Raw genomic sequence first — 12616 nt, 5'->3', positions numbered from 1 at the left:
GTCCTGATGTCCCCAAGGCCACCATTGTCACCTCAGTGTCACCACTGCCCTCGTGTCCTCTTCCGGTGCCACCATCGCCTCAGTGTCCCCAAGGCCACCAATGGCCCGATGTCCCCAAGGCCATGATGGCCCCGATGTCCCCTCCCGGTGCCACCGCTGTCCCCGTGTCCCCTCCCCCAGTGACCAAAATCCCATTTTTTCAACCATTTTTATTCATTGCCTTTGCTGGGGACATTTGGGGACATTTTGGGGACATTTTGGGGACATTTGGGGCCCTTTGGGGACATTTGGGGCCATTTGGGGCCATTTTGGGGACATTTTGGGGACATTTGGGGACATTTGGGGACACTTTGGGGCCCTCCCAGTTTGTCCCAGTTTGTCACTCACCGTACTGGAACGGACTGGAGGCACCTGGGGGGGAGGGGAGGGGTCAGAGACCAGTACGGACCAGTACGGACCAGTATGGACTGGTATGGACCAGTATGACCAGTATGGACCAGTATAAACCAGTATGGACCAGTATGGACCAGTATGGACCAGTATGGACCAGTATAAACCAGTATGGACCAGTATGGACCAATATGGACCAGTATAAATCAGTATGGACCAGTATGGACCAGTATACACCACTATGGACCAGTACGGACCAGTATGGACCAGTATAAACCAGTATAAACCAGTACGGACCAGTATGGACCAATATGGACCAGTATAAACCAGTATAAACCAGTACGGACCAGTATGGACCAGTATGGACCAGTATAAACCAGTATGGACCAGTATGGACCAGTATGGACCAGTATGGACCAGTATAAACCAGTATGACCAGTATGGACCAGTATAAACCAGTATGGACCAGTATGGACCAGTATAAACCAGTATGGACCAGTATAAACCAGTATAAACCAGTATGGACCAGTATGGACCAGTATGGACCAGTATAAACCAGTATGGACCAGTATGGACCAGTATGGACCAGTATGGACCAGTATAAACCAGTATGACCAGTATGGACCAGTATAAACCAGTATGGACCAGTATGGACCAGTATGGACCAGTATGGACCAGTATAAACCAGTATGGACCAGTATAAACCAGTATAAACCAGTATGGACCAGTATGGACCAGTATGGACCAGTATGAACCAGTATGGACCAGTATGGACCAATATGGACCAATATAAACCAGTATGGACCAGTATGGACCAGTATAAACCAGTATAAACCAGTACGGACCAGTACGGACCAGTATGGACCAGTATGGACCAGTATAAACCACTATGGACCAGTACGGACCAATATGGACCAGTATAAACCAGTATAAACCAGTACGGACCAGTATGTTATGAACAAAAATTCTGTTGATTTTTTCTGTGAGAAAAAGGTTCCCACTGTTGCTGCTGGGGTTCTGCCTGTGTTATGGTAGTTACGGGTCGCTGTTGTTAATGGTTGTTTTTGTATCAGTGAAAGCCCTGGCTGGGGCGAGGTAATGGCCCCGCTCTGAGACAGTGAAGGGTGGGGACCTCCCGAACAGCGAGGAGAAGAGACTTTGGAGGGGAGGGATGTGCAAAATACTCCAAGGACCAGCATGCTGTGTGGGACCCCCGCTCCGAATGCGCTGAGAAAACCCCAAAAGCAACGAGCCAGCAAAGAGTTGAGAGATTGGAGTGATGTCTGGATGAGAGGAGCGGAGTGCTTGATAGTGGAACCCTGGAAAAAGTTCAAGATAGAATCTAAAATGTTGGGCTTTGTGCTTTCCCAGATCAACTGCACCTGCGTAAGCAGTATGATAAATTGTATAATTGTTAGATGTGATGATTTTTTAGTAATTAAATGTAATTATTATATAACCATAAGAAGAATAGTGAGAAACTATGTTGGAAATTCAGAGAGGGGCTAAATTTATGTATACAATAGAACAATATAAGTTTAATAATTAACATGAAAGTTATGAAACAATAGAGTATAAAACATGATCATTTCGGATGTATGGTCGGAGTCAGATATGGGTTGAATATACCCCGATTCCCAGAGCTCTTAATAAAAAGCACCGCATATAATCCCTGTGATTACGTGTTTTTGAACGCTAACATGCTGGGCCTGCAGAGATGCTGAAAACCTTCGTTGTTCCTCACCCTGCGATCGAGAGCCCCCGGGCCGGGTCTGGGAGGAAGTGAGACTGAGACCAATCCAACATCGGAGGGTGTTGATGCCCTAAAGGCTCCCACGGGGACCGGACCCCCAGCTCTGCCCCGGGTGGACAAAGCTGCGCATGTCGTCCTCATCCTCTGAGTCGCCCTGGGAGAGACGACGGGGACTGCAGCCCCGCCGAGCCGCCCAATCCTGAGCTGATCACTTATAGTAAAGGCATTAAAAGGAGAAGAAGTCTCCTGGCCCTGTTTATTTCAAGCAGCACAAAGTTCCTTGGCAAGAGTCACTCTGCTCCTGAGGGGACACTTCAGGCACACCAAGGAAACAAAGCAACAACAAAACCAAACCGAATCCAGGCAATCAAACCAGAAATGAACCGAGAACAGTCCCTGTGTGTGTGTGAGACACAGGGACAGTGAGGGCAAGGATAAAAGGAATATGGCCTAAAAGCTTAACAGAGCCCAAACTTTAAAGGACTTAACTTATTCCTAAACTTTACCTGATCCCGTCAACTTCAAAATTTAGTGAAAGAGCAGCACTTAACAGTATTTAACCCAAAATAAAACCTATGACTTAGAAATTTAACAGAGGAATCACACTTAACAATCCTTAACTTAGCTAATAACTTAAACTTAACAACTTACAAACAGTACAACTCTCAGGAGCATTTAACTTAGTTTAGACCTTGTGACTTGTCCTTACCTACTGATATCTGGATATCTGACTGACTCAGCTATCCAAGGCACTCCAACCCCTCAGAGAGGAGCATTTCTGCCACATTTCCCCAGCACAGGCACTCCTGTGTGCACACAGACACAAAGAGTCAGTGCCAGGCACCTGGGAGAAATTCCCCTGAGGGCAGGAAATGCTCCCTGTGGATCCTTTGCCATCTCCCCAGTGAGTGAAGGGTTGAGCCTGGAGGAGTGGGGGGATCAGCCCAGGCTCTGTCGTTGTTCGGGATCCCTGAGTGCAGCAAATGGGAGAGTTCCCGGCTGGGAGAGGCCCCACTCAGAGGGAGTCGCTGGCCCAGGAGAGCTCCAAGGGCTCCTTTTGGAGCACTGAGTGCAGGGCCCCAAGAGAGGGGCTGCAGTCCCAGCAATGGCTCATCCTGGCCACACTTGGCACCAACAGCTTTCTTTGGCAGTGTGAGAACAGGGATGTTGTGCCACTGAGGGAACAAAAACAGTTCCCAGGGCTGTTGCTAAAGAAAGCAGGAGCTGGTTGGGCAGCAGCAGTGCCTGGAGCAGACAGTGTTTGTGATGAGCTGCAGAGGGGCTGAGCCCAGAGGCTGTTGGCCAAGGCTGAGGCCCAAGGAGCATTTCTCAGCTGGCAGGGCTGCCTGAGAAGGGGAGGGGGGAATGCAGCAGCACAGGGCCCATGGAACCAAGGGACCATTGTGACACTGTGGGGCCCTGTGAGACCAAGGGACCATTGTGACACTGTGGGGCCTCATGGAATCATGGAGAGCACTGTGACATTGCTGAGCCTCATGGAACAAGGGAATTGTAGTGATAGTGTGTGGCTCCATGAATATAGGGATCATTGTGACACTGGCAGGCCCCATCCAACCAAGGGTCCACTGTGACTCTGTGGAACCTCATGGAACCAGTGAGACCATTGTGACCCTGGGGTTCCTTACAGAACCAAGAGGACCATTGTGATACTGTGGGGCCTTGGGAAACCAAGAGGCCTTTGTGACACTGCAGGGCTGCATGAAACCAACCATTGTGACATAGTGGGGCCTCGTGTCATAATTGGTCCCTTGTGAAACTGTTGACCCAAAGGAGAACATTGTGACACTACAAACCCCCAGGGTCCAAAGGTTAATTGTGACATTTCAGGGCTCATGGAACAGAGGAGTCACGTAATATTGTAGGGCCTGGAGAGCTACGGGACCATTGTGACACCACTGGGCCTTATGAAACCTAAGGACCACTGTGACAATGCTGGACTTCATTGAACCGAGGGTCTATTGTGACACTGCAGGTCTTCTTGTAATCAACAGGCGATTGTGCCTGGTCCAGCTGACCTTGGCACACTGAGAGTCTCCTCATCTGCTATTGAAATACTGGGGCTCTGTGCTTTCCTTCTCATGGAAAAGAACTGGCCTTCTCCTCCAGACACCCATGGCCAGAACTGGGATTTCACCTCCAAAATTCCATATATCCAGAGATTGTTCCAATAGGAAGATTGTCAGGACAAATCTGGCTGGTAATGGTTTCACAAGGGTCACCTTTCATCTGTCCCCAAAACTCTGGGGAAGGCTCTGTGCTTTCCTAACTTTGGGAAAGAACTCTCCTTCTAGTCCAGGTGCCCATGGCCGAGATTGGGATTTCACCTCCAACATTGTGCATTGTGACAGACTGGAGGAGATTGTTGGCTGAAAACATTTTGTCAGGGGCGGGGGGGGGGAGGAAGGGGCAGGTCCAGGCTTGCCCTGCCCTGGAACCCCAGCCCTGCCCTGCCCTGGAACCCCAATCTCCCCAGAGCCTCTATCCCAGCCCAGCAGTGGCTGCCAGTCCCTGGCACAGCACAGGCAATGCTCCACAGCCACCTCTGCAGCCCCAGCCCAGCTCCTGAGGGACCAAATGAGCCCAAGGCCCACCTGGGGGAAGGGCCCAGGGAGACCAAGGGGTATTGAAGACTGACGACAAGGCAAGCACACATCTTGACCCTGCCTCCTCTTGGAATTTCCATCTGAAATGTGCTGGAATCCAGGAGTTGGTACCTCTGTTTGTGCTCCTCTGTATTTTTTTGCCTTTCCCTCTTTCTGTCATTTTCTTCTATTTCTGTCCTTTTGTAAATTTGAGTAATGTAACATTCAAATAGCTTAGAGTTTGTGAAGTTGAATGGGCCAAGTCAGTGCTTTAAGAAGTGTTCTGTGTTGATTGAATGTCGTTTTAAACCAGTTGCTAAAATTTCTCTCATTTTGTGAAGTTACCAGCAAAGTCTGTTTTGTTGTTTTGGGGTCCTGAAAATCTCTTGCTGGTATTTCTCCAGTACATCCTACTCAGAGGACACAAACAATTGTAATTCCTTTTAAATGTCTCCTTGAGAGAGTTTTTTGGGGAATGGGAGTCAGGGCTTGTCTGTCCTGCTTGGCCCAGCCCAGGCAGGGCTTTCCCAGCCACATTCCACACTCCATTTCCCAGCTGGAGCCGCTGCTGCCTCTGAGTTGTGCTGCCCCAGCCCCAGGGACGCTCTCCTTGTCTGCCCATTCCCCCACGGTCTCTGGGCAGGGATGGCCTCGGTGGGGGCTGCTGACATCCTCAGCACCTTGGAGGCTGCTGCTGAATTTTCCTGCTGCAGAAGCTTGTTCAGCCTTCAGCTCTTCAGTGCAGGAATTCAGTGTCCCAGGGCTCAATAACACTCCAACACCTTACAAGCCAAGCCTCTGCGAAATAATTTTATTTCAGTTTCCAAATAATGTGTAGTTACATAGATCCCAGTAGTGTATTCAAAGTGAATACATGATATTTAAAAAGACAGTGAGAAAACATTTTTTAGGTCCAATTTAGTTTTGTTTTCCTGTTAATTCATTGATATATGCAATCTCCAATTGACATTGAATCCAAGTACCTCCTCATGCAGTTTGTATAGAGATGAAAATCAAGATCCTTCTCGGCTGACAATCAATCACTCTGTCCCTACCCCCACCCCACCATTTCCCCCATTTAAGCCCTGGCACTCAGAGCAGCCTTGTGCAAATCTGAGCTCCCTCCAGCCCAGGCTGCACCTGCAGCTTTCAGCTCCTTGGCTCCAGCTCCCACCTGCTTTCCTTGGAGAAGGAGCTGCCCGAGACACAGAGGGATGTTCATTTCTTGTCAGCCAACAAAGCCAAGGGAAAGCACAGCTCCATCAATGCAAAAGTCATTACTCTGTGGGATATTGAATCCACTTTCCACAGCAGGCAGTCTCAGAGCAATGGAAAACCTTCTGAACCCAGCACAGATCCCAAGGTCCCCCCAAACCCTCCCTGCCCCAATTCTGCCCAGATTTGCTCTTTGCACACACGAGTCACACACTGAAGCCAGGAGCTCCCTCCATGCCCAGAGGGAGGAAAAGAGAGAAAGGGGATGAAGAGCTCTCCTGTGCAGAGCCAAGGTCCACGTGCAGCCCCTGCAGTGGGAAACACAACTCATCAGGTTTGTGTCCTTTGGGCTCAGGGCCTGGTGACACTCAGAGGCACAGAAAGGTTTCTTGCCAACAAACACACGTTGAACGCAGTCTCACTTCCACAGCCACTGGAGCTGACCGGCTGGCTAGCCGCTCCTGGAGTGACCGGTGGAGACTATGAATCCCACCACTCCCAGGTTCTCGGCAAGAACCCCTGAGTAGTGACTCCGTCTGTGGTGTGGTGATGCAGGCGAGAGCAGGACTACGAAGAACTGAGGTAATGGAATGAAGGAGTGGACAAGTGTGTGGATGCCAAGGCGCCTTTTTAGCCCGGGTGGGGCCAGTGACGGTGTCAGGTAAAAACCGTTAGGGAGGCACTTAAAAAAGGGATGGGGGCAACAGAAGAGACACGAGGGGCCAATGAGCAAAACCCAGGGGAGCAGCGAGGGACACAACTGAACCAATAGGAAGGGCCCAGAGGAGAGAAAAGGCTGAAGGGAAAAATCATATTCTAGGTGAGGGATGATTGACATAGAAGATTCTCGACATGAGAGGTGACGGTTACAATGATTGACAGGCAACAGGTGGGAGAAACAAACCATTAGGAGGGAGAACATGGAGGGAACCGAGGGTCAAATCAAATTATTAACTTATAAAAAAGAACCAACTTTACAATAAACCCATATAAAACACACACAATGCTACAGTCGAACATTTGAACAGTTTAATATTCCTCACAGCTCTTTCCTCAGCTCTCTGTGATGTACCAGCAGCATCTGAAATGTCCCCCATCCCCAAGGGATTTCTGTACATTACAGTTTTAGGCAAAGACATAGGAAAAATTAAGTGATAGATATAAACACAATTAAGATGTTGACTAACATGATATTTATTTGAACTTCAGAAATATGGGGTAACTCTCTGCAACTAAAAGCATGAAACCAGCCATTTGACAGGCACTTGAAAGACCAGAGAGCATCTGGAGGAAGAAATCAAAAACCACCAAGGTGGGCAGGGCATCGATCCAGCTGCTCTAGTGAAGGGGCATCCTTAGACATGGCCATCTAACCAGGAGAGCTGGAAACACATGAAGGAAGACTGAGAGGAAGTAATACACTGGATATTGGTGACACAAGCCCACAGGAAGATCAGTACTTGTTCTTCTGCCATCATTACACTTCCAGGAAGTTCCTGTTCCTGGTGGGAAAAATTTGTCATGGCTTAAAAGTACTCAAATGACCCAGGTAACAAAGATCCATTTGTATATTAGGAAACTAACAGGTATTAAAACCTGTGCCACTTTCCAGACAGACATCAGCTGTGTGCCCATGAACAGGCAGTGCCACTTGTGCCCTGAGGTGCCCAGCTGGAACTGGATCTCTCTGAGAGCACCTGAGGGAGAGCAGAGCACCTTGCAGGCTGCAGGTCCCTGACAGCCCCACAGGGCTCCTGTCCCATCAACATCTGCTCTGCTCCAGTCTCAAACAGGGCCCAGCATGGTGCCGGGATCATCAGAGAGCTGAGGTGTGTGCTGGAATTCAATGCCCTCCCCTTCCCGCAGCATTTCCCTCCTGCAGCCTTGGTCTCCAGCACAGCCATGGAGGCTCTTTTGGCTCTGGACTGTTCCTGCAGCCCCCAAGGGCAGCTGAGCTCTGTCTTTGGCACAGTCAGGCCTGGCCAGCGCAGGCCATGCTCAGCAATTGCTTGTGTGTGCCTGGCCTTGCTGTCAGCCCCGGCAGCGGCTGTGTGGCCCCTTTGTGGCCCTGTGCTGGCCCAGCCATGGTGGCCCAGCCCCTGTGCAGGCCCAGCCCAGGCCAGGAGCATTGCGGCCGGGAATGGCCCCTGTGCCGTGGTGCCCACAGCAGCCTTGGGGCTCTGTGCCCCATGGCCTCCCTGCTGGGCAGCCTCTGCCAGCTCCTGCAGAGCCCCTGGCACCTGTGGGGCTGCACAGACAGCCCTGCCCCGGGCTCTGCCGGCCTCTGGGCCAGAAGAGAGGCAGCCAGGGCTGGCCATGGCCGGGAACAGGCCCTGAGCCCTGCAGGAGGATGGAGCTGGGCCACAGCCAAACTCAGCCCAGGCCAAAGCTGAGCTCAGCAGCCAGGGCTGCCAATGCATGGGCACAGAGGCTGGTGCTGGCAAATGTCCTGGGCCCCCTCCCTGCTCTGTCCATGCCACCAAGGGCACAGAGCAGCCTCCTCTCTGGGCCACTCGCCTGTTTGCAATGCCTTGCACAGGTGCTGGCCCTGCCCCACAAGGCCTGGCCTGAGTCCTGCCCCTGCACACTCAGCCAGGCTGAGATGGACACTGATGGTTTCTGGGCCAGGCTCTCTGAGCCCAGCCCAGCTCTCTGCAAGCTCTGCCCGCCACCCTGAGCTCTGGGCAGCACCAAGGGCCACTCCCCAGCCCATCCCAGCTGGCTCTGGCCCCACAGCTCTGCTCAGGCCAGGCTGCTCTGGGCACTGCCCCACGGCCTCAGCCCCTGGCAAGGGCACAGCAGCAGCTGCAGCTGCCACAGGACTCAGCCCCACCATGGGGGAAGGTGTTTGGCCAAGGCCAAAGGAGGCTCCCTGGCTGCCCTGCTCCCCTCGGGCTGAGGTGCTGAGAGCTCTGCAGCCCCTGCTGCCATCCCATCTGCACAGGGCACCACAGGAGTCCCGGCCTCGGGGCCCTCAAGAGCTGCTCCTGCTCCAGGCCCAGGGCCCATGCCACAGCTGGGGCAGCCATAAAGCTGTGCCCATTTCTGTTCATTCCTGCTGTGATAAGAATAGTATAAAATTTTTTACAAAGTGGTTGCATATTCATTTATTTCACCTAAACACAATGTGAGACTCCCTTCTTACACAATTTCTCTGGGTCACACAAGTAGGAGGGATAATGAAATTGAAGGGGGTGGATAAGAGCATTTCTTTTATTGTATAGAATCAGAATTAGAAAAAAATTTAAAATATACTTAAGGGCAGACTTGGCCTCTCATGATATGCACTGAGAGCTGCTGACAGAAGAAAGCAGGCCTTCTGTGGCTTGTTCTGATGGGTTACCTCTGATGGAGTCTGTGTGCCTACCAAGCAGCTCTAGCACTCCCCTCCTTGGCTGCACAGGGGAGAGAAAATGTTATGGGAGACAAATTGTGGACTGAGATAAGGCAGTTTTCTATAGCAAAAGGGGAAGTTTTTACAGGCACCAGCAATGAGGAAAAACCCCAATAATTTTAATCTCTTCTTCTATCAGCAAGTGATGTTCAGCCACTTCCTAGGAAGCAGAACTTCAGCAGCTGGAGTGGTTTATCAAGAAGACAAACACTGTAAATAGGAAATGCCCCCTATTCTTCCTCCTTCCTTAGCTTTTATACCAGAACTGGGGCCATACAGTCTGGAATATCTCTTTGGTTAATTTGGGTCTCTGGCCTGCTCTCCCTTCCCAGGATCTGACCCACTTGCAGCCCCTTGAGAGAGGGAGAATGCTGAGAGACAGCAGGAGCCAAAGCAGGGGTGTGTTTCCAGCTCCTTTGGGGCTCCCAATGCAAAGCACTGTGAGGGCTCTTATGGGACAATGAAAAGGCTGAAAAGCATCCAGTCACAGCTTTCCTGAGAGATTCCTTGAGCTGCTGGTTCCTCAGGCTGTAGATGAGGGGGTTTAGGGCTGGAGACACCACCAAGTACAGAACGGACACTGCTACATCCAGGGATGGGGAGGAGATGGAGGAGGGCTTCAGGTGAGCAAATGTGTCAGTGCTGAGGAACAGGGAGACCACAGCCAGGTGAGGGAGGCAGGTGGAAAAGGCTTTGTGCCGTCCCTGCTCGGAGGGGATCCTCAGCACAGCCCTGAAGATCTGCACATAGGAGAAAACAATGAACACAAAACAACCAAACCCTAAACAGAAAGTGACCACAAGAAGCCCAACTTCCCTTAAGCTGGAGTGTGAGCATGAGAGCTTTAGGATCTGGGGGATTTCACAGAAGAACTGGCTCAGGGCATTGCCGTGGCACAGGGGCAGGGAAAATGTATTGGCTGTGTGCAGCAGAGCATTGAGAAAGGCACTGGCCCAGGCAGCTGCTGCCATGTGGGCACAAGCTCTGCTGCCCAGGAGGGTCCCGTAGTGCAGGGGTTTGCAGATGGACACATAGCAGTCGTAGCACATGATGGTGAGAAATGCAAATTCTGATGCAATGAAAAAGGCAAAGAAAAATACCTGTGCAGCACATCCTGAGTATGAGATGTTCCTGGTGTCCCAGAGGGAATTGTGCATGGCTTTGGGGACAGTGGTGCAGATGGAGCCCAGGTCAGCGAGGGCCAGGTTGAGCAGGAAGAAGAACATGGGCGTGTGCAGGTGGTGGCCGCAGGCTACGGCGCTGATGATGAGGCCGTTGCCCAGGAGGGCAGCCAGGGAGATGCCCAGCATGAGGCAGAAGTGCAGGAGCTGCAGCTGCCGCGTGTCTGCCAATGCCAGCAGGAGGAAGTGGCTGATGGAGCTGCTGTTGGACATTCCTAACTCTGGGCGTTGTGGACTGTAGAAACAAGACATTGAAAAGCTGAGACCAAGCTCTTGGAATAAACCCTATAGGGTTATTTTAGGAATTCTCTCAAAGCTACTTCTTTACCTGTGGGGATACTTCACTCAATATGTTTATTCTTGAGCTTGGTTTTATGCTCCTGATTTACTGATTCATCTTAAGCACTGCTCTCAGCCTGAACCCTGGGGAAGCCCACAGGGAAAACAGGGCTCCCTCTGCCCCATTGCAGTCAGACCTGCTGGTCCCCACACAGGTGCACTTTGCCCATTCCACCTCCCTCTAGTTCAGGGTGATCCAACATAAACTGAGCTTGAAAAAGAAGTCGAGTTTTTAAAGACTCCAGTTTAAAAGTCAATTTCTCTAAGCCCTTCTCTCTTTCCCTACACAGCTGGACAGGGAGGGATGCCAAGGGTTGGTCTGGCTCTCTGCTGCCTCGATTTGTGCCTACTGGGAGTTGTTTCTCCCTATCCAAGCCCTGTCCCTGCCAGTGCTGCCAGAGCGCAGCCCAGCCCTGGGGCTCAGCTCTGCTCTGCAGACCCCTCCCAGAACAGGGCACTGCCCAGGGGCATCTCCCTGGCAGCAGGGCCTTAAGGGCAGGACGGACAAAAGAGATGCTGCAAGCCAAGGTGCTGCTGCTGCTGTCTGTAGGGAGAGGAGGCTGAGGAGGCACTTTCTGAGGGAGATCTGAGGCCCATCTGCTGATGCCCAGGGTGACAGTGCAGGAGTCTCAGTGACAGAGCCAAAGCTGACAGCCCCTTTCCCTTCCCTTTAGGAGGAAGCTGAGAGCAGCCCTGGCCATGCAGCACCATCTCCAGAGCAGGAGAAATCTGCCCAGATGGGGATGGCTCCTTCCACCTCCAACTTCTCCCCTGCAACGTCCATGGGGAGCTGCCAGGCAGGCTGAGAGCTGCCCCTGACAGCTGGCACATGCCCTGGGCTGGCCAAGAGACCTGAGGGCTGCAGGAGCTGCTCTGCAGGACAGCCCTGGGCAGCCCTGGCTGCAGCCCCAGCTTCACCCCCTGCAGCCGTCCCTGGCAGCAGGAGCCGTCCTGCTCTGTCCCTCTGACAGTGCCCAGGGCAGCCCCGCTCTGCATCACATCCTCCTCCTCCTGCTCCTGTGCCACAGAGAAACTGGGGGAGTCCTCTTGACACATCCCCCAGGCTGTGGGGTGTGCTGGCTTCAGGAGATCCCTCCAGGAGCACAGGGGACACTGCCCTGCGCCCACACACTCACCATGAACAGGGCTGTGAAAATGTTTCCCCAGGTGAAGTCTCAGCTCAATCTCTTCCCAATCCTGATTGCCTTCAGCCTGTCTCTGCCTGGCTCCTGTCCCCTCAGTGCCTGCAGGCAGAGCCCTCAGCCCTGCTGGGCTGGGAGAGGAGCTGGCCCTGGGAAGAGCTGTTCCTTTAAAGCTCAGCAGCACAGACACAGCACAAGGACTTTAATGAGCCTCATGAGGCTTGGGTGTTTTTTACATCAGCCTCAGTCCCTGAGAGAGCGTTCAAAAAACTTCTCAAGAACTCAAAGTTAAATCAAAACACTGAACTTAAAAAAAGTTTTAATGGGTTCTGTGGAGAGACACAACTGGGAAAGTGTCCCCATGTTCCAGTTAGAGCAGAACACTGGAGGCAGTGGTGACAGCTGGGGACAAACAAGGCAAAGGTGTCTCTGGTGCTGAGCACACCTGGATGTGTTTCAGGAATGCAAAGGGCCAAGGCCTGAGCCCCAGCCCCTGGCCAGGCAGATCCTGTCCCTCCCTCCTTGCTCAGGGCTCTTCCCGGGATGGGCACTGGCATGTGGGGATGTGCAATGGCAAGGGCAGGAGCATGGGTTGGCCC

General features: G+C 52.1%; 1 protein-coding gene across 1 annotated transcript; it reads right to left on the bottom strand.

Moving 5' to 3' along the window:
• Window positions 1-379: 379 nt before the first annotated feature.
• LOC131571859 (olfactory receptor 14J1-like) lies at window positions 380-10374 on the bottom strand (the record flags this gene model as incomplete). Its single annotated transcript, XM_058824613.1, has 4 exons — window positions 380-411; window positions 9305-9356; window positions 9700-9726; window positions 9844-10374. Coding segments are annotated over 4 exons (642 nt in total), but the record flags the coding sequence as incomplete, so codon positions are not given.
• Between the last annotated feature and the right edge of the window lie 2242 nt (window positions 10375-12616).

Source organism: Ammospiza caudacuta, unplaced genomic scaffold (genome assembly GCF_027887145.1).
Source record: "Ammospiza caudacuta isolate bAmmCau1 unplaced genomic scaffold, bAmmCau1.pri scaffold_39, whole genome shotgun sequence".
Classification (NCBI taxonomy): Eukaryota; Metazoa; Chordata; class Aves; order Passeriformes; family Passerellidae; genus Ammospiza; species Ammospiza caudacuta.
This window is presented reverse-complemented; position numbering and strand designations above follow the sequence as displayed.